Source organism: Megascapheus bottae, chromosome 17, assembly GCF_031878675.1.
Source record: "Megascapheus bottae isolate mThoBot1 chromosome 17, mThoBot2.hap1, whole genome shotgun sequence".
In the NCBI taxonomy this organism is placed as follows: Eukaryota; Metazoa; Chordata; class Mammalia; order Rodentia; family Geomyidae; genus Megascapheus; species Megascapheus bottae.
In genome coordinates this window covers 33,229,417-33,257,352 of record NC_143525.1, presented here as the reverse complement: position 1 = coordinate 33,257,352, position 27,936 = coordinate 33,229,417, and the positions used below count along the sequence as shown (strand labels likewise).

The 27,936-nt window shown below is 50.2% G+C and overlaps 1 protein-coding gene and 1 pseudogene across 1 annotated transcript; one reads left to right on the top strand and one right to left on the bottom strand.

Moving 5' to 3' along the window:
* On the top strand, positions 1-3,168 carry Epop (elongin BC and polycomb repressive complex 2 associated protein). Its single transcript, XM_090350730.1, has one exon. It carries the CDS (start codon positions 485-487, stop codon positions 1,622-1,624), a length of 1,140 nt encoding a protein of 379 aa, XP_090206856.1. The 5' UTR covers positions 1-484; the 3' UTR covers positions 1,625-3,168.
* Positions 1,848-27,185, bottom strand: LOC150051663 (17-beta-hydroxysteroid dehydrogenase type 6 pseudogene; annotated as a pseudogene).
* Between the last annotated feature and the right edge of the window lie 751 nt (positions 27,186-27,936).

The window sequence follows — 27,936 nt, the reverse complement described above, 5'->3', positions numbered from 1 at the left end:
GGCAGTTCTCTATAACGCGGTCTCCGGGAGCCAGCGGGGAAGAAAGAAGCCGTGAGGGCGGAAGGCGCCCTCCCCGCCGCCTGGGCCCGGGGACCGGGTGCCGGGCCGGGGTCCTTCCCGCCTCCCGTAATCGCCGGCCGCTTTGTTTTCCAAGCCTCCACGTTCCGGGTGATTTGAGAAGGGCTCCCGCCAGGGCTGCACAACCAACAGCGGCGGCGGCAGGCGGCAGGCGGCGGCGGCGGCGGGAAGATCCGGTGACCGTACCGGGATTCCCAAGGACCCAGGAGTCCGGCCGCCCGGAGGGCCGCGTGACGAGATCGCGGAGGGAGGCGGAACGCCGCGGCCCCCCGGGGGCGGGCCGGGGGCGGCCGTGAGCAGAGACCTCCCCGTCGAGGGGGGGCGATGTTCCCTACCCCGTGGGCTCTTTGGGCAGCCCGCCGTTGGGACCAGGGCTCCCTCAGTGGGGACCCTTCCAGGCTGCTCCATGGAGACTCTGTGCCCCCCTCCCCGCCTGGCAGTGCCGGCGTCCCCGCGAGGGTCGCCCTGCTCCCCAACGGCCCGGAAGCCGCGTCGTGGGACCCAGGAGTTCTCCCCGCTCTGCCTGCGTGCCCTCGCCTTCTGCGCTCTCGCCAAACCGCGGGCGTCCGCCCTGGGCCCGGGGCCTGGGGAGCTGGAGCCACGGGCCCCGGTGGAGCCGGACCCTCGCGCTTCCCCGTGCACCGGCAGCTGGGCCCCGGACGCCCCGAGCCACCTCGGGGACCAGACCGGGCGGTCCCGCGATCCTGACTCCCCGGCCGGCGAGGATGCCGACGTTGCGGTGTGCTGGAGCGGCGGGGAGAAGGAAGAGGGCGGAGGCGGTTTCCCGCACTTCGGCTCTCGCTCCTGCGCACCTCCCGGCCACTGCCCCGAGACCCGGAGTCCCCGGGAGTCTCCCAGCAGCTCCGCCTCGTCTCCGCCTAGACCAGCTTCGGAGCTCGAGTCCCAGCCCGATCCAGCCGCCGGCCCGACTCGGGAGCTCCGACCCCAGCCTCCGCCGCCACCTGCGGGCCTCTCCTCCGAGTCCACCGCTCCCGAGGTGGCTCCCGAGCGGTCCCGGCCGGGCCAGGAGGCCGAAGACCAGGGGAACCCTCCTCCCGCGGCCCCCGAGGCCGAAGCCGGTAGCCCCTCGACGGCCAGCGCAGCTCCGGCCGCGCCCGCCGATCAACGCCAGGAACATTTCGATCGTCTGATCCGCCGGTCGAAACTTTGGTGTTACGCGAAGGGCTTCGCCCTGGACACGCCGTGTCTGCGCCGGGGGTCGGAGCGGCCGCCGGCGAAAGGGCCAGCCCGGGGAGCGGCCAAGAAACGCCGGCGGCCCGCGCCGCCCCAGCGCAGCCTGCAGCCCCGCCGCCCGGCACCCACGCTCCCCACCACGAGCACCTTCAGTCTCCTCGACTGCTTCCCCTGCCCCCCGGCCCTGGTGGTGGGGGAAGATGGAGACTTGGGGCCGGCCTCCTCGCTTCGCCTCCAGGGAGACGCCAAGCCACCGCCTGCCCACCCATTGTGGAGGTGGCAGGTTGGGGGACCCGCTGTCCCTGAGCCTCCCGTCCTCAAGTCCTGGAGGGTCAACGTGGAAGAACCCTGAGCGCGGGACGTCATCTGACATCGGGGGAAAGTTTGGGGGGCCATGGCCAAGCTGCGGGCTCGAGGAGAGCTCTTGGACTCTCATATTTGTTTCTACCTTTTTTAGACTGTGGGTGACAGAGGGACCTCAGATGACAGCGATCTTCAAGCATCTGAAAGGTTGGGGGTGAAGTCCCCTCCAACTCATCTTTGCGGAAGAGCCAAGGGCGGGAGTCCGAAGTGGGCTAAAGTGAAGACGAGGGAATGACGCAGATTCCAGCCCCTCGGCCATCTCGGCTCTCCGGGGGCAGGGCCTTCGCCCTGGGGGAGCTAGGAGGCCACCGCTCAAAGACCCAAAAAAGGGAGAGGACTCGGACCTTGATGATGGACAAACCGGTTGTTTCTGTGTCAGAAGGCAGGCCTGGGGGTGTGGGGGCTGTGGTGGGGGTGGGAAGGTGATTGGCAGCTCCCTGGGGGCATCCCCCACCCCCAGCGGCCCAGACCTTTAACCCTTCGCTCTCCTTAGCCTTTCCCAGCACTCTTTGCACCAGTGGAGTCACGGTGGAGAGAAAGAGGCGGGTCACCTCTTTCCTGTTCCCTTTTAGCGTTGCCCTCCCCTCCCCCCCAGTTCAGGTGACCCCCCCCTGCTCGGTGAGAGCTTCTGTCTCTGCCATCAAACTCTTTTGTCCAGTTGTGGAGTTTCCTTTTCATTTTTCGGTTTGCTTTCGGTTCATAAGGTCTCACCGGTGAAAAAAGACCCCCTCCACCTCGTCAGAACGCTCCCCCCGCCTTTGCCCTTCTACCAGGAGCTGGGTGGAGGTATGTCCTCTTCTCCCCACCCACACTTTGCTTGGGGAAGGGGCTTGAGATTGTCCTAGGGAAAGTAATGGAAGGTGGAAGAAATCAATAAAATCAGACCAAACAAGTCGCCTTTCGAGGTCCTCTTCCACCGATTTCTGGATGGGAGGGGGTTGGAGGTAGAGGACCAACCTGAATCCATTCTTTGGACCCCAAAACCCAGCCCCTGTAAAGAGAGGTGACAAAACCAGTTGCAAGGGGTAAAGGAAAGGGCCCTTGGGAGCCTTCTGGGCCTAGGAGCGGCAAGGTGGGGAGGAACTGCCTTCAGCTTCCTCCTTAGCCTGAGGCATTCTGGAGTTGTCAGGGAGCTGATGGATCCGAAAGGGGCTGGGCCAGGGGATTAGGTTTAGGGTCAGAGGTTCTGTTTTCTTGGAGGAGTTAGGCTTGGACCACACCCTGGCCAGGAGGGCTCCTGAGTCAGCCCTGGATCACTGCCCAAGGTGAGGTCCAGGGAGGCCAGGTGCTGGGGAGATAGAAAGTGGGGTGTGAAGGCAGCTGGCCTGGCTCTCACATCTGCCCACCCTGCACTCGTTAGTGGCTAGATGACCCCTCCTTCCCTAAAACCTGGTGAGGGAGGAACAATTCCCACGTGGGGCCTCCCGGGGAAGGACTTGTCTCCTTTTCTGTGAAAATGCTTTGTAAAAAGTTGTTATTGTTTGCATAGAGCAGATTCTTGAGAAAAACTGTTTTGGACCACAAAAGTTGTGTTTGTTTTCAAAATTGTCTCCTTTCATTTTTCTTCCCTAATGAGGGAGTTGATTCTTTTATTTTTTTTGGGGGGGGGGGTTGTGAGGCGGGTGTGTGCCCCTGTCTTTTGCCTTAACATCTGGCCTTTATGAACCCTGCTGACCTCCCCTCCCCCCCTCCAGCTGTGTTGTGGGGAAGAAGAAGGCTGGTGGGAGAGTGCCTTCATTTCATCGAGGTTAAGGGATATCCATCTCCATCTCATCTTGCCCCCATGAATGGAGAAAGAGGAAGAAGGCAGACCAGAGAGTCCCCTCTGAAGAGGGCATGTTTGTGGGAAGAAATTGTAAAAGGTTTACTCAAAATCGCCTTACTGTTGCTGACATGGTTTGGGTGGGCTTTGGCCCTGATGTAGCTTCCAGCCTGCTTCCAGCTCTTAGGGAAGGAAGATACAAGTCTCTTAAACTCCCTTTCTTTGTGGGACCTGCTCCGAGAGGGGGTGGGGGGGAGAGGGGGGAAGAAACAGGGGGATGGGGAATTTCAACCCCTCCTTAAACACTTAATCTTGGAGAAATGGCCTAAGTGTACTTGTTTATTTTTTTATTTTTGCTGGTTCTAGAGCTTGAATTCTGGCCTAGGCACTGTCTCTGAGCTTCTTTTTCTCAGGGGTAGCACTTGTGCCAGCTTATTGCCTGGGCTGGCTTCTTACTGAGATCCTCAGATCTCAGTCTCCTGAGCTGGCAAGATTACAAATGTGAGCCACCAGCACCTAGCAGCCTTTTACGTTTAAACATGCACATAGACTTACACCTGTTAGACCTAGGACCTCCCTCTTGGCTGAATGAGGGCTGTTGGTATCCCTGCAAGCTTTCGCCATTTTACAGAATACTGAGCCAGATTCATTTTCTAGGTCTGCTATAGCAAATCACCACAAACTTGATGTGAAAGCTTATTCTCTTACACTTGTGCAGAAACTCAAAATGAAGGTGTCACATGCTGTGCTCCCCAAAAGCTCTAGAGGGAAGTTGTTGTCTTTAACCAACTTTTGGTGGTTCTAAGTTCTATTTGGTCTCCAGCTCCACTTAGTCTCTATGGAGACCCTCTCTGTAGCTTTGAGCCCACCTAATAATCTAATGGTGTAAGTTGATCTCATCTTGGCATTCTTTATTTCCTTACTCTCTCCTTTCTCTCCCACTCTTCCCCTCTCTTCTCTTTTTCTTTTTTTTTTGTCAGTCCTGGGGCTTGAACTCAGGCCTGAGCACTGTGCTTGGACTTGGGCTTTTTTTTTCTTCTCAAGGCTAGAGTTCTACCACTTGTGCCACAGCACCACTTCTGGCTTTTTTTTTTTCTGTGTATGTGATACTAAGGAATTGAACCCAGGTCTCTGTGCATGCTAGGCAATCACTCTACCACTAGGCCAAACTCCCAGCTCCCTCCACACCCTTTTTCAGTACTGCCACTTGAACTCAGTACCTGGGCCTTATTATTGAGCCTCTTTGTGCTTGGAGGCTAGCGCTCTACCATTTGAGCCATGGCACCACTTCCAGCTTTTTCTGTTTATATGATACTGAGGAATTGAACTCAGGATTTCGCAAGCAGTCTACCACTTAAGCCACATTCCCAGCCCTTCATTACGTTTTCAAGACCCCTTTTCTTTAATTTTTCTTTGTTGTGGGAGTGGGGACAGAGATGAGGAACTTGAACTCAGAGCTTTTTTTGCCCAAAGCTAGCATTCTACCACTTTGAGCCACAGCTCAAAGTGATTTTCTGTTGTTTAGTTGGTGGTAAGAGTCTCATGGAGGAATGGGATGTAGCTATATGCCAAAGTACTTGCCTAGCAAGTGCAATGTCTGGGTTTGAAGCCCAGTACCAAAAATAGAAAAGACAAAAGAAAAGTCTCATGGACTTTCCTGGCTGAGCTGGCTTTGAACTGAGGTCTCAGATCTCTGCCTCGAGTAGCTAGGATTACAGGTGTGAGCCATCAGCAGATGGCAATTTTTAAAAAATATGTAAAAGTTATTAAGGTGGTGTACATAAGTTAGGTAATGAGTACTTTTTTTTTGGACAATGTCATCCCTTTGTTTTTTCCCAATTTCCCCCTCCCAACCCTACCCACAGGTTACATACTTCATTTTCCTTATTCAAGGCCCCTTTTCTAAATAAGGTCACCCTTATAGGGCTGGGGATTGGGACATTTTAATGTCCTACCATTTAACTTCCTGGGTAAACTCAGTCCCCTGCAGAAGCAGGTCATCTTCAAGGGAGGAAGCACAGAATGGAACAAGTGTTGGGTTTGGGTGGACAGAATGCAGGAGCTAGGACCCTGATCTGCAGAAAGAGAAAGGAACTCATTACTAACCCTTCTGTCTCCCTTGCCTGCCTGAATGATGCTAGATCAGCCCCTCGGAGAAGGGAGGGAACTGCTAAGGTCCCAGCCCCAGCCCGGAGCTCCAGGACTCCTCAGGCATCCACTGTCCCCATTTCCTTCCTTCCCCTCCTCATCTCTTGGGACTTGAGGTCCCAGGTCTTGCTTTCCTTCCATCTCTGGGGGTTTTCTTACCCCTCTTCAGGGTCTCTGCGGAGACCCCCACCCCAAGTAATACATCCTCAGCTCACCTCAGTCTCCTCTGCTTAGCATCTTTCTTCAGGCAGCCTTACCAACTTCACTCGCTTTAGCCTTTGCATCCTGGCTTCTTCCCTTGAAATTCCTTGTGCCAGGGTCACTGTAACAGCAAATCTAATGGCTACTTCCCCATCCTGAGAATCCTGTGGGTTTCTCCATGACACTGATGGACACTCCCAGGCTTGTCTCTCTTCAAAGGTCTCTACCAAACTGAAATGCACTTCCTTCCTGAGCCACTCACCCCTTCCTTTCCCTTCTCTAAAGCCCATTTGAGGGGCCAGGAGTTTGGCCTTGTGGTAGAGTGCTTGCCTAGCATGCATGAAGATCTGGGTTCAATCCCTTGGGACTACATACTACATACATAGAAAAAGCCAGCGGTGGTGCTGTGGCTCAAGTGGCAGAGTATTAACCACGAGAAAGCCCAAGGACAGTGCTCGGGCCCTGAGCACTGTGCCTTTGAGGCACCGGGCCACTTCTGGTTTTCTGGAGATTAATTGGAAGTAAGATTCTCATGGATGTCTTAGTGTCTGGGCTGACTCTGACCTGTGATCCTCAGATCTCAGCCTCCTGAGTAGCTAGAATACATAAGTCGCTGCATCCAGTTTGATTTTTTTTAATTGTTATTTTTAAGGAGTTGCACGTTTTCTAAGTCAGATTATGAGTTTATGATTCTTGGACATTTTTACTCCTGCCTTTGCTTCCTCCCATTTCCCCCTTCCCCTCTTTTTTTGTGTGGGGGGGCAGTCCTGGGCTTGAACTCAGGGCTTGGGCACTGTCCCTGAGCTTCTTTTGCTCAAAGCTACCACTCTACCACTTAAGCCACAGCACCACTTTTGTTTTTTTCTGTTTATGTGGTACTGAGTATTCAAACCCAGGGCTTTGTGCATGCTAGGCAACCACTCTACTACTGAGCCACATTCCCAGCCCCCACTTTTTTTTTTTTTTTGGTAGGTGAAGGGGCTTGAACTTAGCCTGGGTGTTGTTCCTGAGCTCTTCAGCTCAAGGCTACCACCCTCCCCTTGAGTCAAGCCCAACTTCCTGTTTTCTGGAGGTTAATTGGAGATAAGAGTCTCAGGTCCTTTTGATCCTCAGATCTCAGCCTCCTGAGTAGCTAAGATTACAGGCATGAGCCACTGCACCTGGCTTTTATTTATTTATTTAAATTAATTTTTTTGTCAGGGGGCTTGAACTCAGGATCTGGGTACTGACCCTGAACTTTTTACTCAAGGCTAATGGTCCACTACTTCCAGCCTTTTATGAGTAGTTTACTGAAAAATAAGAGTCTCAAAGACTTTCCTGTCCAGCATGGCTTTGAATCATTATCCTCAGGTCTCAGCCTCCTGAATAGCTAGGATTACAGGTATGAGCCACCAGTGCCTGGCCAGTCCTGGGGCTTGAACTCAGGGCCTGAGCACTGTCCTTGGGTTTTCTGAAGGCTAGCGCTCTACCACTTGAGCCACAGCACCATTTCTATCTTTTTCTATGTATATGGCACTGAGGAATCGAACCCTAATCTTCCTGCATGCTAAGCCAAACTCCTGGCCCCTTGGTTCATTTTTAAGCATCTTATATATTGACTACAATGACTGTCTTTCATCTCTTGCTTCTAGGTTCTGGGTCAGTGTTCGTTATACAGCGGGCAGTTAATGAATGCTTGCTGAACTGAGAATGAAGATTCAAAATGTTTTATTTAAAGGACTTCACTTACACTTGGCCAACATGAAGTTCCAAATTTTTTCCACTAGATGCCACTGTCTGCTAGCACCAGAGGAGGATAACTGGTCAGAGTGGGAGAAGGAATTAGTTCTCCCAAGCATCTGAGTACCTTCCAAGGCTGAGCCCTGTGCCAAGGCCTTTAGAACAACAGATGTAGTTCCTGCACTTTAGAAACCTTCAGGTGTCAGTTAATATTATCTGTTTAACAAATGGGGAAGTGGGATTTGGAGAGGCTAATTGATGTGCCTGTGAAGGAAGAGAGGTTAGCTCTGGTCTGTTTCTGATAGTTGTTGTTATAGCAAAGACTTTTAGGTACATGCTGGGAGCCAGGCATTGTTCAAGGACTATATGCTTAGGCGATCATTTAATTCTCAGATCCACACTGGGGTAGGCCAATGAAAAAAGCTAAGTTCATCAGAAGTTAAGCCCATGGAGCTACAGAATTGTGCCCCTCCAGTTTGTTTTCTCAATGACCACAATACTGCCATGTTTCACCACCCCAGCAGTATAGCCAGATATGAGGGGAGGTAGTCCTCTCCTGCCTCCCGCCAATATGCACCAGCACCCCTCTGTGCAGAGATACAAAGGCAAGGAGCCTGCTCCAGATGTAGCTATAGTGCATGAGAGAGGCAGGACATGGTTCCCTGCTCAGGGTGAGCTCTCCACAGATGTACTGGCAACCCCAGCTGAGTGCTTTCCCCTCTCTGGACCTCAGTGCCACCACCTGAAATCAGGGAATTCTAAGGGGCTTTTTATCCATGGATGATTTATTACAAAATGAGAGTACTTCAAATACAGGGAACTGAGAGTATGGGTCAGTGGTAGAGCATTTACCTAACATGCATGAGTCCTTGGGTTTGATTGCCAGCACTGGAGAAAAAAATAAGGCAAAAACAACAAACAAACAAACAGCTAGAGTGCTTGCCTAGCTTGCACAGAGCCCTGGTTCCATTCCCCAGTACCATCTACACAGAAAAAGCCGGAAGCTGTGCTTTGGCTCAAATGGTAGAGCACTAAAAAAGAAGCTCAGGGACAGTGCCCAGGCCCTGCATTCAAGCCCCAGGACTGGCAAAAAAGAAAAAGAAAAGGAAAGAAGGAAAGAAAAAAAAACAAATAAACTTATGTGAGATGGGCTTGGTGGCTCACACCTATAATCCTTGCTCTGAAAGTGGAGTTTTGGAAGAGACTATCCTGGGCATAAAGTTTATGAAACATCATTTCAACTGATAAAAATAAGGCAAGAGTGCTGGGATGCAGCTATCACCCCTACCATGTGGGGAAAGGTCGATAGGAGAAGTGATGTCCAGAGAGACGTCATGAGACAGTGCCTGAGGGGGCAGCGCACAGGAGAGTGGAAGGAGCCTGAGTCTCTGGATGGCTGTGAGAGCAAACTTGCTCCTGATGTTGAGTTCTTGGAACCAAGAAAGAAATGCACTTTACCTTCTTATTTTCTTTCTTTCTTTTTTCTTTTCTGTTTCCCCCTCCCCCCCAGTACTGGAGTTGGAATTTGGGATCTGGACACTCACTGTCCCTTAGCTTTTTCTGATCAAGTCTAGTACTTCATTATTTGAGCCACTTCCACATCTTACTTTTTGGTAATTAATTGGAGATAAGAATCTATGGACTTGGGGCCAGGAGTTTGGCCTAGTGGTTAAAGTGCTTGCCTAGCATGCATGAAGACCCGGGTTTGATTCCTCGGTACCACATACATAGAAAAAAAGCAGGAAGTGGTGCTGAGGCTCAAGTGGTAGAGCTCTAGCCTTGAGAAAGTCCAAGGACAGTGCTCAGGCCCTGAGCTCAAGCCCAGGACTGGCAAAAAAAAAAAAATCTATGGACTTTTCTTCCTTGCATGCTTCCAACATGCAGACTATCAGAAGAAAATAAAGCAATAAAGGGCTTGGGGGTAAGATTCAAGTAGTATCAGAGGCTACAAGTTCAAACCCCAGCACTGCTCCCCACTAAACAAATATTGTGAAGTCATCCCACATGCACATTTGTGAAGTTCATCTTGAACAATGTTCACGGGTATGCATATCTGTGTAGCCCTCATGGAAGGCCACCATATTTCCAAGTTCTTGAGGGTCCATCCCTTCACCATGCTGGCCCCCTCACCACAGATCCATTTGGTCTGATTTTTACTTACAAAATAGAAGGTATTTTTGGAAGTGAAGGGGTGGTTTCTTTCCCTTTCTTTCTTTCTTTCTTTCTTTCTTTCTTTCTTTCTTTCTTTCTTCCTTTCTTCCTTTCTTCCTTTGGGTGGGGAGGCATGGAGCTTGAACTCTGGGCCTGGGTGCTGTCCTTAAGCTCTTGAGCTCAAGACTAACATCCTACCCCTTGGCTCTTTAGCTCAAGGCTACCACCCTACCCTTGAGCCATAGTCCCACTTCCCATTTTCTAATGATTAATTGGAGATAAGAGTCTTACAGCTTTGTATTGCCAGGCTAGCTTTGAACTGTGATCCTCAGATCTCAGCCTCCTGAGTAGCTACTATTATAGGCCTGAGTACTGCGCCTGGCTATGAGGTGGTCTCTTTCTTTCACCATTATGGCCAGAGGATACACCCCTGCTGCTTGGTTAACACAATTGCTCATGGTGGTAGAGTACCAGCCTTGAGCAGAAAAAGCCAAGCACAGGGACCAGGAGTATAGCCTAGTGGTAGAGTGCTTGCCTAGCATGCACGAAGCCCTGGGTTTGATTCCTCAGTATCACATACACAGAAAAAGCTGGAAGTGGTGCTGTGGCTCAAGCAGTAGAACATTAGCCTTGAGAAAGCTCAAGGACTTGCGGGGAGAGGGGGCACCAAACAGGAGTGCATTCAGAATATCTGAGTGTGGTATGTTCAGGGTAGAGGCAGGGAGTCCAGGGCTACGAGGATCTGAAAGGAAGCAAAGGGGAGAGGCCTATGTAGAGCACACATGCCAGGCCTGGCATGGGCTAGACTTGCTGGAATTGTCCCTGATCAACCCCTCAAAGGAGAGGCTCTCTCAGGGAGTTGGATTTTTGCAGCCATGAGCACGGGGTTGTACCTGAAGGGCCAGGGTATGTGCATGAGGGAGAAGAAAGGCAACCATAGAACCCCGAGGGCCATTCCTGTGACCAGGGAGCAGGGGGAGGTGCCACGGAAGCTCCAGCAACTACTCCTGGCTGTCCACCAGCAGCAGCAGCACTGCAGGGCTTCCCAGCCGCTGTGCAGACAGGGGACGTCATTCCCATCAATGGGCTACAGGGGGCAGTGGTATGTTCCCTTTGCAAGAACCTGGGTTTGAAGCTCTAGGGGTCTTTTTTGTCTGCCCTTTCCTTTCCCCTGTTAGCTGGCAGGACTCCAGCATGGCAGACAACCAGCTTTGGTCATGAGACAGTGCCCGAGGGGGTAGCACACAGGCACGTGGAAGGAGCCTTGCTTGCAAACTTGCTCCTGATCTTGAGTTCTTAAGAACTCAAGAAAGAAATGCACTTTACCTTATTTTCTTTATTTCTTTTCTGTGTTGTTGTTGTTGTTTTTGCCAGTCCTGGGGTTCGACTTCGGGGCCTGGACACTGTCCCTTAGCTTTTTCTGCTCAAGTCTGGTCCTTCATTATTTGAGCCACTTCCCTTTCTTACTTTTTGGTGATTACTTGGAAATAAGAATCTATGGACTCTGGTTCCTGGGTTGACTTGGAACCGTGATTCTCAGATCTTAGCCTCCTGAGTAGCTAAGATTACAAGGCATGAGCCACCAGATCCCAGCTCAGACTTTACTTTTTTTAAATTGCAGTCTTTTCTTTTTCGGATCACTTTACTATAGGCCAGACAAAGCTGATGCTGTTAATCATAACCTAGCTAATTAGCCTAACTAATAAAAAAAAATATTGCTGGGTGCTGACGACTCACGCCTGTAATCCTAGCTATTCAGGAGGCTGAGATCTGAGGATGAAGGTTCAAAACAAGCTCAGGCAGGAAAGTCCGTAAGACTCTTACCTCCAATTAATCAGCAAAAAGCCAGAAGTGGAGCTGTGGCTCAAATAGTAGAGCATTAGCCTAACCTTGAGCAAAAAAAGCTCAAGGACAGTGTCAGGCCCTCTGTTTAAGCCCCAGGACCACACACACAGAGGCAAGAGAGGGAGAAAGCAGTGTGGTCCTGCAAACATCAGCTGAAATGATGAGTTAGGAGAGGTTGAAAGTTGAGGCTACAGGTCAGAGGCTGAACGAGGCCTTTCGGAGGGACCTAGAGTTCAGATGGACTGGGAGGGGGAGTGTGTTCCCCTGTGCACACTTGTGTGTGTGTGTGTGTGTGTGTGTGTGTGTGTGTGTGCCAGTGCACAAGTTCGCACTTCTCAGAAGGGAGCCTGGAAACAGCTGTGGAGGGGGGAGAGAGCAGGGGAGAACTTTCTAGACAGCTTCCACTTTCGGGGAGAAGTGGGAGACCAGGTTGAGGGGTGTGGTGGGGAGGAGAAGAAGGAAGAGGACTGAGGCGCTGGTAGGAGATGAGATGGTGAGAGGAGGGACACCCTGATGGAGGGGAGAAGGCTGGACACCAGAGCTGAGGATGTACAAACTTCCTGGGCAGGGGCCTTTTTGTTCTAGTGCGGCTCATAATAGTCCAGGAGTGCCGCAGGCAGAGACCCGGGCTGGGGTGGGGGAGCTCTCACTTCAGCAGAGGAGGCCAAAGAGCATTAGGAGAGTCAGGGTGAGGATGAAAGGATGGAGCTAAGGGATGGACGGAACCAGGAAGGACGCTGAAGCTGAAGACGGGTGGGTGAAGTTCAGAACTCCACAGCAGATGGCCAAGCATGGATGTGTGCAGGAGGGGAGGAGAGGGAGCTGGTCAGAGGAAGCTTCCTGCCTGCTGAATTTTGCAGGCAGCTCTTAGGCTGCCTGTCCTGAAGGAGACCAAGACTTGGGTTACAGGGGAGTTCTGGAGCCGGGCCTGATGGTGCATCCCTGTATGTCCTGGTCCTTGGGAGAGTAAGGCAGACAGGAAGATCTAGAGTTAGAGAAAGTCTGAACTATCCAGGTACATCCTATCTCAAGAAACAAATAAGCCAGCAAAACAAAACAAACAAACAAACAAAAAACAGAAGTATTCCAGGCGCTGGCTGATGGGCCATGCCTGTAATCAGAAGGCTGAAATCTAAGGATCACAGTTTGAAGCCAGCCAGGGCAGAAGCCAGCCCGTGAGACTCTTCTAATTAACCACTTAAGAAAATGGAAGTGGTGCTGTGGCCTAAGTGTAGAACACCACTAACCTTGAGCACAAAAGGCCTCAGAGGTCAGTGCCCAGGCCCTGTGTTCAAGCCCCATGACTGACAAAACAAAGGAGAAATGGAGCTGTGGCTCAAGTGGTAAAACACCAACTCTGGGACAGCACAAGCCCAGAGTTCAAGCCCCAGGAAGGGCACAATAAAACAACCAAGGGAAGGGTCTCTTACCTGAGTCTCATGGGGTACCTGGGGAAATAAGGCTTGTGCAGTTCCCTGAGACAGACACAGTGGAGGGAGGGAGGAGGCTCGGGACCTGTTCCCAGGTTTGGGGCTCTCTGATGACAGGGCACGAAGAAGGCCTCTTGCAGTGTTTCTAGTGCTTTGGTGGCCTAGAAGATAGGGACATAGGAGCAGGAGCTGGAGAGGGAATGGAGAATTGCTCTTGTTGGAAACTCTTGCCTGCACCTTGCATGAGTTCCTGTGTGTCTTCACGTGTCTGTTGAGTCCTGTGTAGCCCTTGGGTGGGTTCCTGAACTGGGAAGATGCCCTTGGATATACTTGGGCACCATTCTGAATGTGTTTTCCCAAACACATGCATGTCCAGAGTCACGTAAGTTCCTTGTTGGTGTATCGCAAGCACGCGCAGTGTGTCTCTTGATTATGTAGCTTTATTTTCTTGCAGTGAGTAAGGATGTCGAGGTAGAAACTAGGTCAGCCTGGAGACAGGAGTACGAGCGGGTCATGATCGATTCTCCAGTAGAAACAGGTTGATGGGGAAAGATGGCTGGGAAGGGGGAGGGGCTGGGAGTGGACCTGGAGACCCCAGCCTCTTCCTGACATCCTCCCTGGAGGGAGAGGCCAAAGAGGGAGGCTCGGAGAGGGGGGACTTTGTGTCACAGGGATCACCATTGTGGGGTAGAGGAAGTAGTGGAAAAGACAGAACCATTCATCCTGGCCTGCTGCTCTATTGGTCCTGGCTTGAGATGAGCTGCTCGCACAAAACAGCTGTCTGGGACTTTGATCATGGAAAGTATCTACTTGTGGGGTGGCTCACACCTGTAATCCTAGAGAACTCAGGAAGCTGAGATCTGAGGATCACAGTTCAAAGCCAGCCTGGGCCACAAGGTCCATGCAACTCTTATCTCTAATTAACCCTCCAGAAAACTAGAAATGGAACTGTGACTCCAAGTGGTAGAGTGTTAGTCTAGAGCAAAAGACCTCAGGGAAAGTGTCCAGGCCCTGAGTTCAAGCCCTACAACAGATTAAATGCCGGCATAAACACACACACACACACACACACACACACACACACACACACACACCCCAAAGAAAAAGTGTCTTCCTTGGAAGAAGGATTGGCATCCCCTCCTGAAGCCAGATGTGGCTGGAGGATGGTTGTGCTCTGATCCTGCCTCCCCACCCTGGCCCAGGAACAGCCTAAAGTCCACAGGGGGGGAGGCCATCTAGCAGACAGGTGAGGGGGGACTGGACTTCATTAAGCAAAGACACATCACTTCTCACCAGCTATTGGGAGAGGGCTTTGCTAGGGACCTGCTTTGTTTTTCCCTGGTCCCTGGAGGATGTGGAAGGACAGGGCGCCTGTTCAGGGACCTGGTGCTAGAAAGAGCCTTCTGTTCTTGAGATGAGAATTCCCGAAGAGGAAAGCCTGTTTGTCTGTTCCCTCAGTGCTGGGCGCCCTTCTCCTGGGGTGGATAGCCCACGGGACCCCTGTGTGATGAGAGTGGGAAGTGGGCAGGACACTGGACCCTCCTGGGCCTGGCCTCCCTGAAAGAGGAATGCTATCCCATGCCTGGGCCCGCTGCCCATCCTGCCTCCGCCTTCCCACTTCCTCCTCCATCTGAGCTGGCACAGTGGCACCTCCTCTTTCAGCACCTTCCAACTGGGCCCAGCCAAGTAGCACTCAGCCCACAGCAGCAGGCAGCCCACAGCAGCCGGGGCTGGCACACGCCCTGGTGCCTGTGCCTTCCTCCTCCAGCTTTCTCCTGTCCCTTCCTCTGCCTTATGCATCCTGAGGTGTTCGTTCATGGGAAGACCCTCCCTCACTGTGCACTATTTCCGATGCTTGTCAACCCAGGTCTGCTCAGCGCTGTCACCCCTGAACCAATGGGACTACCACTGTAGTACTAGGTGGTACTTTGGTGGTACTAGGGTTTGAGCTTAGGGTTTTATGGTCACTGGGCTTACTTGGTCTTCTGGTTCTCTATCACTTGAACCATGCCTTCGGCCCTGCACTTTGCTTTCTGTCTCTTTATCTGTGTGTAGGGGTATTAGAGCTTGAACTCAGGGCCTTGTATTTCCATTCAGCACTAAAAAGTCTCAGTTGGGCACGGTGGCTCACACCTGTCATCCTAGCTACTCAGTGGGCTGAGATCTGAGGATCAAGGTTCAAAGCCAGCCTGGACACAAAAGGACCTGAGACTTATCTCCAATTTACCTCTAGAAAATGGAACTGGGGCTTAGCTCAAGGGTAGGGTGGTAGCCTTGAGCTGAAGAACTCAAGGACAACCCCCAGACCCAGGGGTAGGGGGGTAACCTTGAGCTGAAGAGCTCAGGGACAGCACCCCGGCTGAGTTCAAGCCACATGACCCACCAAAAAAAAAACTCATGTTTTTTTTTTTTTCTACCTAGTGAAGCTTCAAACCATGATCTTCAGACCCCAGCCTTCTGAGTAGCCCTTGCGCCTGGCTCTGTATTATTGTAAAGCAGTATGTGCATCCTGTTGTGACAGCACCAGCCTCCTTGGTGTCAAGGCCAGTCCAGGCCCTGTGAGTGTCTTCTTAGGAGCTCTGTCTTAGAAGCAACTTCTGAGGCGGCTCTGGACTCTGTGATGCTCAGGCCTGGGCCTTTAGATCAATGTGGGGCAATGCAGGTACCATGGAGTTTTCAGTCCTTGACCTGTTCAACTACCACGGACAGATGCCAGCGTCACCTCCACTCTAGAGCTAACCCCTCTGGGCTTTGAGACCCTCTGCATTGCTTTGGGTTCTGTATGTGCCTGTGTCCAGAAGACCTCCTGTGACTTTAATTCTTCATCGACACTCATCTCTGACTGGGCCACAGCCTGGACCTCCAGACTGCGCCCAGCCTCCCCCCCACTTCAGGGGTTAGAGCCAGCTTTGTCAACAAGACCTCTGGTGATCCTACGTACATTTCAGTTTGAGACCTGCCAGTGTGTGTGTGTGTGTGTGTGTGTGTGTGTACGAGGGCTTGAACTCAGGGCTTGAGTGCTGTCCCTGAGTGTTTTTGTTCAAGGCTAGCACTCTACCACTTGAACCACAGCTCCACTTCTGGCTTCTTTTGGTGGTTAATTGGAGATAAAAGTCCCGTAGATTTTCCTACCTGGGCTGGCTTAGAGCCGTGAGCCTCAGATCAGGTGTGAACCGCAGTGCTGATTCCACATTGGTCCAAGCAGACTAAGGCAGGAACCCTACTGACATGAGCTCCATGGAATCCTGGGCTGGCATGGTACCACATTAGAGGCCCCAATGGCTCTACTATGGGTTGAGATGTGCTCCTTGTGATCCCAAGATTTCCGTTTCCTCTCTCCTCTGTTTGCTCCTCCATACTGAGGCTTTGCTTTGAACCAGTTTCCTTTTCCAAAATCAAGTGCTCATTCTCCTGCCTGAGTCTCTGCCCCCAACCCCCACTGCACAGAATTGCATTGCACAAAGGGCTTTTGTCACCCCTCCTCTGAGCTCAGCTTTGGGGCTCCCACTTGACCTCCCTTCCTTTCAGCCTCAGATCCTAGGCCACCCCAGCTAGAGGCCGTGCAGTAGTTTTCCATCATCTGTTCCTTGCCTCACACACGCACTGCACAGATAGAGCCAACGTCTATATCTATATATACCTCCCCACCCCCGGACGGCGTGTGTCTCCTTTGCCAGGCTGTGGTGGTGCAGTCTGTCGCTCGTTAAGGCACTGTCTCAGATTTGCATGTTTCATATTTTATCCAGGAAGTGCTTCTGGCTGGGGCTCTAGGCTGTGGTGTGAAACTGACAGAATGTCAGACCCCGGAATGGTTGCTCACGAGTGGTGGTGGTGGGACACATGTCTGAGGAGCTGGAGCATGATGATGCCAGTTTCTAGCTGTTTATTTGGCCTTCAGCATTGGGGTAGGGTAGCAAGGTGATGCTGAGAATATGTAGGAGATTAGTTCCAGCGCCTGTGCAGAGAATGTCCGTTCCTTCCCTGGGACACACAGGGAAGATGAGCCCTGATTTGGAGTTACTTCTTTTCCCTCCCTGCCACCACCTTGGTACAGACACTGGGCACGGTCCTTTGGCATTTTTTGCTCAACACCAGCACTCTGCCACTTGAGCCACACCTCCAATGGTGGTGGTGGCTTCTTCTTCTTCCTCTTTCTTTTCCTCCTCCTCCTCCTCTCCTCCTCCTCTTCTTCTATCATGGGGCTTGAACTTGGAGTCTGGGTACTTTCCCTGAGCTCTTTTGCTCAAGGCTAGAACTTCACCACTTGGACCCACAGCTCTACCTCTGGTTTTCGGGAGGTTACTTGGAGATAAGAGTCTCACAGACTTTCCTGCTTGGGCTAGCTTTAAACCACGATCCTCAGATCTTAGCCTCCTGAGTAGCTAGGGTTATAGGCATGAGCTACCAGCACCCAGGCTCCAGTGGCCTTTTGCTGATTAATTGGAGATAAGAGTGTCTCAGATTTATCTACCCTGGTTGGTTTAGAACTGCAGTCCTCAGATCTCAGCCTCCTGAGTAGCTAGCTAGGATTTATAGGCCTGAATCACCAGCTCCTGGTTTGAAATTGCTTCTTGGGTCCAACAACTTTCCCAGGATTTGGCTATTTTAGTGTTCTTCCTCCAATGTGAAGAAGCCTTTTGAGGCCATAGGGACCTTTGGAGAAACTCATCTTCTCACCACGGGTCCCCTGTACCCAGCACCCATTATGTAGGGGACCACAGGGTCTGGCTGCTATGTGAGCCCTCTGTGCCCAGCCTTCTTGCCTCGCATGTGAGAGATCTGAGTCAGTGGCCAGCTGCACAGAGCGTTGTGTACAATCCTGTGTTTGGAGGGCAGGATGGGAATGGAAGGAGGAGGAAAGGAGGCTCTGGCCCAAAGGCAGATGCAAAAATCTGAAGATGGGGTGGGGGTGCGGGGAGCAGACAGACACAGGCCTTTCATTCTGACCCTTTCGAAGCATGAAACACCCGATTATGTCTGTGTCCAGAGGGTTTAGTGACCGGAGAAAGAAGGGAGAGGACGTTCCATCCCCCAGGCCTCTGGGGAACAAGATCCCCACACATTCTGTTGCTGCCTGGCCAGGCTTGAACAGAAAGGAGCTCAAAGACAGCGGGGTGGGGCAAGGCCTCAGGTCCTGCTCCCCCACTCTTTGCTGAGGTTCAGGCTTTATCTGTGTGAGATTTCTGGACTCAGCCTTGGTGGGGGACAGGAGAAGGAGAAAGTGGGGGGGCAGGGAAAGACAGATGTGGGAAGCACAGATCTACCCTAGACAATACCAACGTGCTTCACTACTGCTTCTCCCATAGACGGCCTGGTTGGGAAGTTCTTTCTGGTGTCTAGTACTGATCCGCTAGAGGGTAGGGATTAATAGAAATCCTTGTGACTTGGGCTTCATGGTCTGATCTGCTGCTTTCCTCCATACCCTAAGCATATACGTGGAGTGAGACTCTCTCCCACGAATTCCTGTCACTCATTGGTGACCAGGAGCTGGGAAGGAAGCCACAGAGGGCTCTGAAGGGCCACCACCCAGCCACCAAAGCCACACACTTCAGCTCAGGATTTCCCATCTAGCCTAGCAGTTTTCAGTCACCCTTTGGGACTTTTTTTCATATATATTTTTATTATAACTAATAAAAGGGTTACATTATATTCACCAGATAGAAGGTGCATTACTTCACATATATTGATACCCTTTCTCATGTCTTGGTCCCCATTTCCCTCAGCCTAACCCCTTTGGGACTTTTTGTCCAAAGGATATCACAAAGAAATAGAGAAATAGAACCAACAAGGGCTGAGAAACTGAGGGCCAACTGAGTGTGGGAACCCAGGAGCCCAGCCTGCTCATCCTCCCTCTGCCTCCCTCTCTCACACCCCTGGGATTGCCAGAGGTCCCTCAGGACTCTAGGCTTAGCAGGGTATTGTTACAGAAATATGTGGGTCCTGGAGCTTGAACTCAGGGCCTAGGTGTTGTCCCTGAGCTCTCTTGCTCAAGGTTAGCACTTTACCACTTTGAACCACAGCACCACTTCTGGTTTTCTAGTAGTTAATTGTAGATAAAAGTCTCACAGACTTTCCTGACTGTGCTGGCTTTGAACTGCAGTCCTCAGATTTCAATCTCCTGAGCAGCTAGGATTATACACATGAACCATGGTTGTCTGGAAAGAATATATTTCTTTTCAGAAAATGTCATCCCCCCAATCCTCTGTGTGTCTGTCTCTGTCTCTCTGTGTCTCTGTGTATCTCTCTCTCTGCCTCTCTGTCTCTGTCTCTCTGTCTCTGTCTCTGTCTCTCTCTCTCTCTGTGGGTCATGGGGCTTGAACTCTGAGCCTGGTGCTATCCCTGAACTCTTTAGCACAAGGCCACCCACCTCCTACCCTTGAGCCAAGACCTACTTCCCATTTTCTAGGGGTTAACTGGAGTCTCAGGTCCTGGCTGGGAGTTTGGCCTAGTGGTAGAGTGCTTGCCTAGCATGCACAAAGACCCGGGTTCAATTCCTAGGTAACACATATATAGAAAAAAAAGCCAGAAGTGGTGCTGAGGCTCAAGTGGTAGAGCTCTAGCCTTGAGAAAGTCCAAGGACAGTGCTCAGGCCCTGAGCTCAAGGTCCAGGACTGGCACACACACATAAAAAAGTCTCAGGTCCTTTTGTGCCCGGGCTGGCTTTGAACCTTGATCTTCAGATCTCAGTCTCCTGAGTAGCTGGGATTACAGGCGTGAGCCACCGCGCCCAGCTCTGCAAGACTCTTATCTCCAATTAACCACCAAAAAGCCAGAAGTGGAGCTGTGGATCAAGAGGTAGAGCACTAGCATTGAGCAGAAGTGCTCAGGGACAATGCCCAGACCCTGAGTTCAAGCCTTAGGACCAGCACAAAAACAAAAGTCAAAACAAACAAACAAAAAGGTTAAATAGCGCTAAAAAGAAACTCAGCACTGTGGTGGGTGTTGGGAAGTGACCTTGATCATGGTAGAACTGAATTATAACGCATGCTCAGAGTGCAGGCTACACCTCAGGGAAGACTTCGCTTGGTGGAAAGGAGAGAATCAGGAACGAGTGACGCATCATTTAATCCTAGCTACTCAGGAGGCTGAGATCTGAGGATTGTAGTTTAAAACCAGACCAGGCGGACAAGTCCAGAGACTCTTATTTCCAATTAACCACCAAAAAGCCGTAAGTAGAGCTGTGGCTCAAGTGTAGGGTGCTAGTCTTGCACAAAAGAGCTCAAGAATGGCACTCAGGTCTTGATTTCAAGTCCCAGGACTAGCATAAACAAACAAACAAAAACTAGAAGAGAATCTTTAGAGACTGCAGTCTCCAAAATACAAAGGTATGAATATTGGTCCTTTGAGCTAAATCCTTAGCTTGCTCAGCATGTTGACTCATCTAAAGGACTCAACAATATACTTTTTTTTTCTCCCCCGGGGCTTGAACTCATGCCCTCAGCCCTGTTCTTGGGCTTTCTTTTCTCTCTCTCTCTCTCTCTCTCTCTCTCTCTCTCTCTCTCTCTCTCTCTCTCTCTCTCTCTCTCTCTCTCTCTCTCTCTCTCTCTCTTTGCCAGTCCTAGAGCTTGAACGCAGGGCCTGAGCACTGTCCTTGGACTTTCTCAGGGCTAGAGCTCTACCATTTGAGCCACAGCACCACTTCCGGCTTTTTCTATGTATGTGGTATGGAGGAATTGAATCCGTGTCTTTGTGCATGCTAGGCAAGTACTCTACCACTAGGCCAAACTCCCAGTCCTCAATCTTAAAATTTTGGTGTCCTTTCTTCTTCCCTCCCTACCTCTCTCCCTCATTTTTCCCCTCTTTCTTCCTCTCTCTTTCTCTCCTCCCTCTCTCCATCCCTCCCTCCCCCCCTCTATTCCTTTCTTTTTGCTTTGTTTTTGAGATAGGGTATTACTATGTAGCCCAGGATGGTCTTGAGTTCTTCATTCTCCTGCTGCAGTCTCCTGAGCACTAGAATTACAGGCATACACTACCACTCCAAACTTGAGTGGCCATTTTGAGCTGGGGTAATTTTACGCCCTCCCCCACATTTGGCAATGTCTTGGGACATTTTTGTTTGTCTAAGTCAGGGGTTACGTGGGAGGGACATTTATCTGATGGAAAGAGCCAGGGATGTTGTAAACATCCTACAGTGCACAGGAAACCTGTCCATAAACACGTACCCAGTGGAAACCTCCAGAGTGCTGAGCTTGAGAAGTAATGGGAGTCTTTATTATACCCCTGTGTTCCTAGGATATTCCTATTAGTTCTTATCTGGACCATGTTTGCCTTGGAGAAGTCATGCCCTGCTTCTGTTTAGTGACACTATCTCAAGAATTCCTGACCCCTGTAACCCAAGGAGAAATCTGGGGAGGGTTCACCCACAAGTGCCTGAGCTGTTGACTCAAAAAGAACAGATACTCATTCCTGGTATGATTTGCATTTCATCTTCATATTTCTTTGAATATAATTTGCATACTGCTCCTTTAAAGTCAAAAGGCATGGATCAGCTGGGCGCCAGTGGCTCATGGCTTTAATCCTAGCTATTCAGGAGGCTGAGATCTGAGGATCCACGTTTGAAGTCAGTCAGGTGGGCAAGTTTGGGGGATTCTTATCTCTAATCACAAAAAGCCAGAGTGGAGCTGTCACTCCACAGGCTTTGAGCAAAAGAGGTTAGAGACTGCGTCCAGGCACTGAATTCTCCCTCTCTCTCCCTCTCTCTTTCTCTAACACACACGCATAACACACAAGTCCTGGGGCTTGAACTCAGGGCCTGGGCTCTGTCTCTGAGCCTGTTTGTGCTCAAGGCCAGTGGGCTACCACTTCTACCACTGTAGCCATAGCACCAGTTTCAGTTTGTTTGTTTGTTTGCTTTTGGCCAGTCCTGGAGCTTGAATGCAGGGCCTGAGTGCTGTCCTTGGGCTTTCTCAAGGCTAGAACTCTACCATTTAAGCCACAGTACCACTTCCGGCTTTTTCTATGTATGTGGCGCACAGAGGAATCAAACCTGGGTCTTTGTGAATGCTAGGCAAACACTCTATTACTAAGCCAAATTCCCAGCCACTGCTTCCAGTTTTTGAGTGGTTAATTGGAAATAAGAGTCTCATGGGGGCTTTTCTACCTGTGTTGGCTTCAAACTGATATCCTCAATCTCAGCTCCCAGAGTAGCTAAGATTACAATCTTGAGCCACTAGCACCGAGCTGGCTTAGAATTCCTGATCCTCCTGCTTCCCTCCCAAGTGCTGGAATTAGAGGTATGTACCACCACACCCAGCTAGTATCTTGGTTTCTACTTTTTCCTCTCCCAGACTTCTTTACTCAGCTAACACTGTTTTCCTTTATGAGGTGCTCAAGCCCCAAATTCCAGGCTCTATCTTTCCTCTTCCTCCTGTATTAGTCATCCATTGCTGTGTAACACATTAGCCCCACAAGCTTAGTGGCTTCAATAATCAACAGTTATCTCACATTTTAATGGCATCTCTGAGTCAAGAGCTAGAAGCACATGACCCCTTAGGGCTACAGTGAGGATGTCAGCTAGATGCAGTCATTGAACAGCTGGAGGGCCTGTTCCCCAGGGGACCACACACTGGCCTGGCTCTCACTGAGGATGGTTAGCCAGATGCCTCAGTCTCCGCAGAGCAACCTGAGGGGCCTCAGAAAGCAGCAGCTGAGTGACTAAGAGGCAGAGCAGAGAAGAGCCTTCAGCTCAGTCTCACCTTATCCGGGAAGTCACACACTGAACTTCTACCAGGTTCCCCTTGGCTGTGTTTTTTACAAATGAGTCACTGACGCTAGCATACAAGCCAGTGGTGGAAACTGAAGTTCTATCCCCTAAAAGTGAGGACTAGCAAAGAATTTCGGACCCACTGAAACCACCCCCTCCATTTTGTGGGCTTGAATGATTAATGATGCCCCTCCCTTTTTTGATGTTAGTACTGGCGTTTGAACTCAGGGCCTGGGTGCTATCCCTGAATTTTATTTTGCTCAAGCCTGGTGCTCTAACACTTGAGCTAAACCTTCACTTCCAGCCTTTTGGTAGTTGTATGAAGGTAAGAATCTCATTGACATTCTTACCTAAGCTGGCTTTGAACTATGATCCTCAAATCTCAGCCTCCTGAGTAGGGAGGTTTACAGGGTGAGCTACTGGTGCCCAGTTAACAAGGTTTCCAGTCATCTATTTTCCGCTGTCTCCATGGCTACCTCACCCATCCTAGTCATTCACATCACTGCCTTTGCTGTGGCAAGGGCCTCCTGCCTAGCTTTCTTGTTTCTGCTCCTTCCTGGCCCTCAACTGCTTGTTTTCCACAAAACGGCAGAAAAGCTTTGAAGAATGTTGGGGTTTTGTGGTTAATAATGATGAACTGAATGTGCCTTCCTTCTCCTCCTTTTTGAGGTTCGACTAAGATGATAGGAAAGGAAGAAGGAAGGGTTGAAGCCATAACTCAAGTGGTGGAGTGCCTGTCCATCAGGCAAGAGGTCCTGAGTTCAGACCTCGGTGTGGAGGAGAGAAGGGATAGGTGCAGTGGAGCATGCCTGTAATCTCAGTACTAAGGAGGTTGACACAGGAGGATCTCAGATTTGAGGCCAGCGACACAAGACACAGAAAGGGGAGTGGGGAGGAAGATTTGGCCAAATTAGGCAGTGGAGCAGAGGTATGTATGGTAAAGGGCGGAGAAGAGGCATGGAGTCCTGCACAGAAAGGCTGGAAGAAGTTTCCTGCCTCCAGGCGGAAGAAGACTAAAGTTTTCTTATCTGGAGAAGCTAAAAGACTTCAAAACAAAATTCTACAGCTAACATTTGGAAGTTTCACAGTGAAACAGTTGAGTAGTTGGCTTTTTGCCCCATCACTAAAGAGCAAAATCCACCACTAAATGCCTTTTTCCTGGTGCCTCCGAAACACCTCGTCTGGTTTTTCTTTGTGTATCTGTGTGCGTGTGTGTGCGTGTGCGTGCGTGTGTGTGCGTGCGTGTGCTCCCTCGCGCTCCAGGCTATCCCTCTTCCATTTGAGTCACAGCTCCACTTATGACTTCTTTGTTGTTATTGTTAGTTGTGGGGCTTGAACTCAGGGCCTGAGTGCTGTCTTTGAGCTTGTCTGTGGTCAAGCTAGCATTCTACCACTTTAGCCACAGCACCAAGTCTGGTTTTTGAGTTATTAATAGGGGATAAGAGTATCTCGGAAGTTTCTCTGCCCTGGCTAGCTTTGAACAGGGATCCTCAGATCTCAGTCTCCTGAATAGCTAAGACTATAGACATGAGCTACTGGTACCTGGTTTTTTTTTCTTTTTAATGAATTTAATTAATAAATTAATTTATAGTTTTAGTGGAGAGAAGAGACTCACAGACTTTCCTGCCTGGCTGGCTTTGAACTGTGATCCTTAGATTCCTAATAGAGTATTACTGATGTGAGCCATTGCTGCTCAGCATCCAGTCTTTTTTTCTTTTTCTTTTTGGCTAGTCCTGGAGCTTGAACTCAGGGCCCTGAGCTTCTTTTGTTCAAAGCTAGCACTCTACCACTTGAGCCACAGCTCAATCTTCAGCTTTTTCTATGTTGTGCTGAGGAATTGAACCCTGGGCTTCATGCATGCTAGGCAAGTACTCTACCACTAAGCCACATTCCCAGCCCCCAGTCTGACTTTTAATGCTTTTCCTTTAAACACAAGTAGCTGATGGAAGAGAACACTGGTGGTGGTCCTTTTCTCCGGCTGGAATAGTATAGATGCCTGCCGATCTCTCCCCAAAGCCCATTAAAAGTTTAGATTTTAAGGGGCAGTGGCAGAATCTTTTTTTTTTTTTTGCCAGTCCTGTGGCTAGAGCTCAGGGCCTGAGCACTGTCCTTGGGCTTTCTCAAGGCTAGCGCTCTACCACTTGAGCCACAGCACCGCTTCTGGCTTTTTCTATGTATGTGGGGTGCTGAGGAATCAAACCCGGGTCTCCGTGCATGCTAGGCAAGCACTCTTACCACTAGGTCAAACTCTCAGCCCCTGTCCTTGGACTTTTTGCTCAAGGCTAGTGCTCTGCCACTTGAACCACAGCACTACTTCTGGCTTTTTCTGATTACGTGGTACCAAGGAATCCACCCCAGGGCTTCGTGCATGCTAGGTGAGCACTCTACCACTAGGCCACGCTCCTGACCAGTGGAAGAATGTTTAGGAACTGTGGACTAGTGGAACAAAGTCAGGTCACTGAGGGCATGCCCTTGAAGGAGATATTGGGCCTTGTCCCTTTGCTCCCCCGCCACCCTAGAGGTAAAGATGCCTTTTTTTTTTTTTTTTTTTACCACAAACTCCTGCCATGATGTACTAGGATATCACGGCCCCAAGACACCAAAAGCAGGTGACCATAGACCTTTCTTTCCTCTTGCTAATTTATCTCAGATATTTGTTACAGTAATTGCAAGCTGTCTAACACATCTGGGGAACACATACCCTATGGAGATTTGTGTGTGTGGGGGGGGGAGTTGTGCTAGTGAAGCATAGAAAAAAGACATTGCAGAAATAGAGAAAGTCTTCAGACCATGCTGGATGGTGATGGCTTACACCTGTAATCCTGGATACTCAGGAAGCTGAGATCCGAGGATCACATTCAAAGCCAGCCCAGGCAGGAAAATCTTTGAGACTCTTTTCTCCAGGTAATCACCCCACAACAGGAAATGGAGCTGTGACTACAATGGTAGAGTGCCAGCCTTAAGTGGAAAAATCTAAGGTATTACACCCAGACCCTGAGTTCAAGCCCCATTACAAAAAAAGAAAAAGTGTTTAGGCCACATGCAGGGTTGACATGTGTGAAGGAAGAAGGAAAGGAAGGATTATTCAGAAAATGGAAGAGAGAGGAAGGAAACTGGCTGGACTCAGTCTCAACAGGCCAGGACTGTTTATTTGGCAGGAAGGGACACAGACCTTCCTTCGGGTATGGAGGTTGTGTGGGGTGGGGTGGGGTTGGACTCAAGGCTTTTAGAGGGTCTGTGTAAGGAGACAGGGATGACATGCGTTTAATGGCAGGTACAGGCAGAGAATGGGGTAAGTATTCCCCTATGCAAGGCTCAAGATTTTTTAATGTTCAAACAGCTCTGCATCTGTCTTGCTTAGATGGTTTGACCTTTACAGGATATAGTTTTTAGTCTTCCAACCTCTTTTTTTTTTTGGTTTCATGTAAGTATTTAATAAGGCAAGAATAGTACATGTTGGAAACATTCTCATTTTAAAAGTGGGTAAAATAATAATGATCTCTCACCTAAATGTAGCAAATGATGGCTCTCTGGAACTCAAACAGGATGACAGTTAAATCAGTTTAGGCAAGAAAATGCATTGTTACAAACAGACTGGATTACTGAGACACAAACGACGTGTTTTTTAGGCAAGAAAATGCATTGTTACAAACAGACTGGATTACTGAGACACAAACGACGTGTTTCTGATTTACTCTTCATTCATTTCAAGAACAACGGAATCAGGTTATCGTTGTTGTTTTCAGGTTGTCTTGGCTGGTTTGGGTTTTATCTGGTCAATATGTCGTCTGCCACTTATGGAGGTAAATAAGAGAGTGGGATGAAGACAAAATGGGCACCCCAGCCAGCCCAATATCGAGTACAAAGGTGACTGCTCCATGCAGTGACCAGATGCAGGTCTGAGCTACACGTTAACCATTTTTTCAATTGCAATCCCCAAATTTCTGTCCACAGGGCTCCTTACTATGCATACGAGTTTCTTCCCAGGTTTGTGTTATTCTCTTGAGACAACTTCAGATTGGTTATTTCAACCTTGAAGTTCATGCTTAAGTATATCTGAAAACCCTTCAACTCCAAACCTGGACATAGAATAGGCTCCTCCATTTATAGCAATTTTTTTTCCCATTACACTAGCGACATTGAAAATTCTCCCCTTTGCTCTCCTTATCAAGGGAAGCACGCTCAAGGTTACCTGAACCAAACCAAGGAGGTTCACGTTGAGGATGTCCATACAGTCATCAAATTTCTGCCACTCAAAGTAGGCCATTGGTGTGTAAATGCCGGCATTGCCCACCAAGCCCCAAAGCCCTGTGACCCCCCACACGCTCCCTTAGCCACTGGGTGGCTGCAGCAAAGCTCTCTGTGTTGGTGACATCCAGGATCACGGTCTTCAGCCTGTCTGAAGACAGCTGTTCAGCCCTCTTCTCCATCAGACACGCAGCCAGCATGTCCAGCTATCTGCCCAGCAGGTTCTCAAAGCCGGAGTCACAGCCTGTGATGCAGACGTACTTGTCCTGGAAGTGGCTGGTCACCTGCCTCTCTGCATCGGCAGGTAGTGAAGGCCCACAAGGGCCACCAGGTGGAGCCACATTGCCAGGGTGTGTCCTTCACTAGAAAGAGAACCGTGTTCTCATTCTAACTACGCAGACAGAAGGAGGAAGACCAAAGATTTGAGATTAGCCTGAGCAATATAGGGAAATGTGTCTCAAAAGAACATGATCAAAAATGGCTAGGGATATAGCTCATGGTAGAACACTTGCCCACGAGTGGGTCATTCCCTAGTACCACAATTTAAAAAAAATTTTTTAAGAAAGAGGGGGATGGGGCTGGGAGTTTGGCCTACTGGTAGAGTGCTCGCCTAGCATTAACAGAGACCAAGGTTCGATTCTTCAGTACCACATACATAGAAAAAACGGGAAACGGGGCTGTAGCTCAAGTGGTAGAGCACTAGCCTTGAGAAATCCCAAGGACAGTCAGTGCTCTGGCCCTGAGTTCAAGGCCCTCCCCCCAAAAAATGGTGGTGGGGGAGAGAGAGAAAAAAGGAAGGAAGGAAGGGTCTTCCAAACTCTTAACCCTTTCCTGGCCTTATCGCTTGGCCTCAGAGCCTTATAGGGAGGAACCCTACTGTGCACAAATGTCCAGGCTCCAAACCTCCCATCATGTTCAGCATTTAGGTAGAGCTGCCCTGCCTGGGAAAAGCTGGTCCTTAGTTCAAGTGCTACAGCTCCTTGGTGATGTCATCACCCCACCCCACCCCCACCCGTGGAGGATTCATCTCAAAAAGAGAGCAGGTACTGCTTTATTCCATGGCTGCTGCCATACTCCCTGTGTAAAAGACAAAC

What these genes read in the sequence shown, in the direction of transcription:
- Epop (XM_090350730.1), top strand. Translation starts at nt 485, where the DNA reads ATGGAGACTCTGTGCCCCCCTCCCCGCCTGGCAGTGCCGGCGTCCCCG.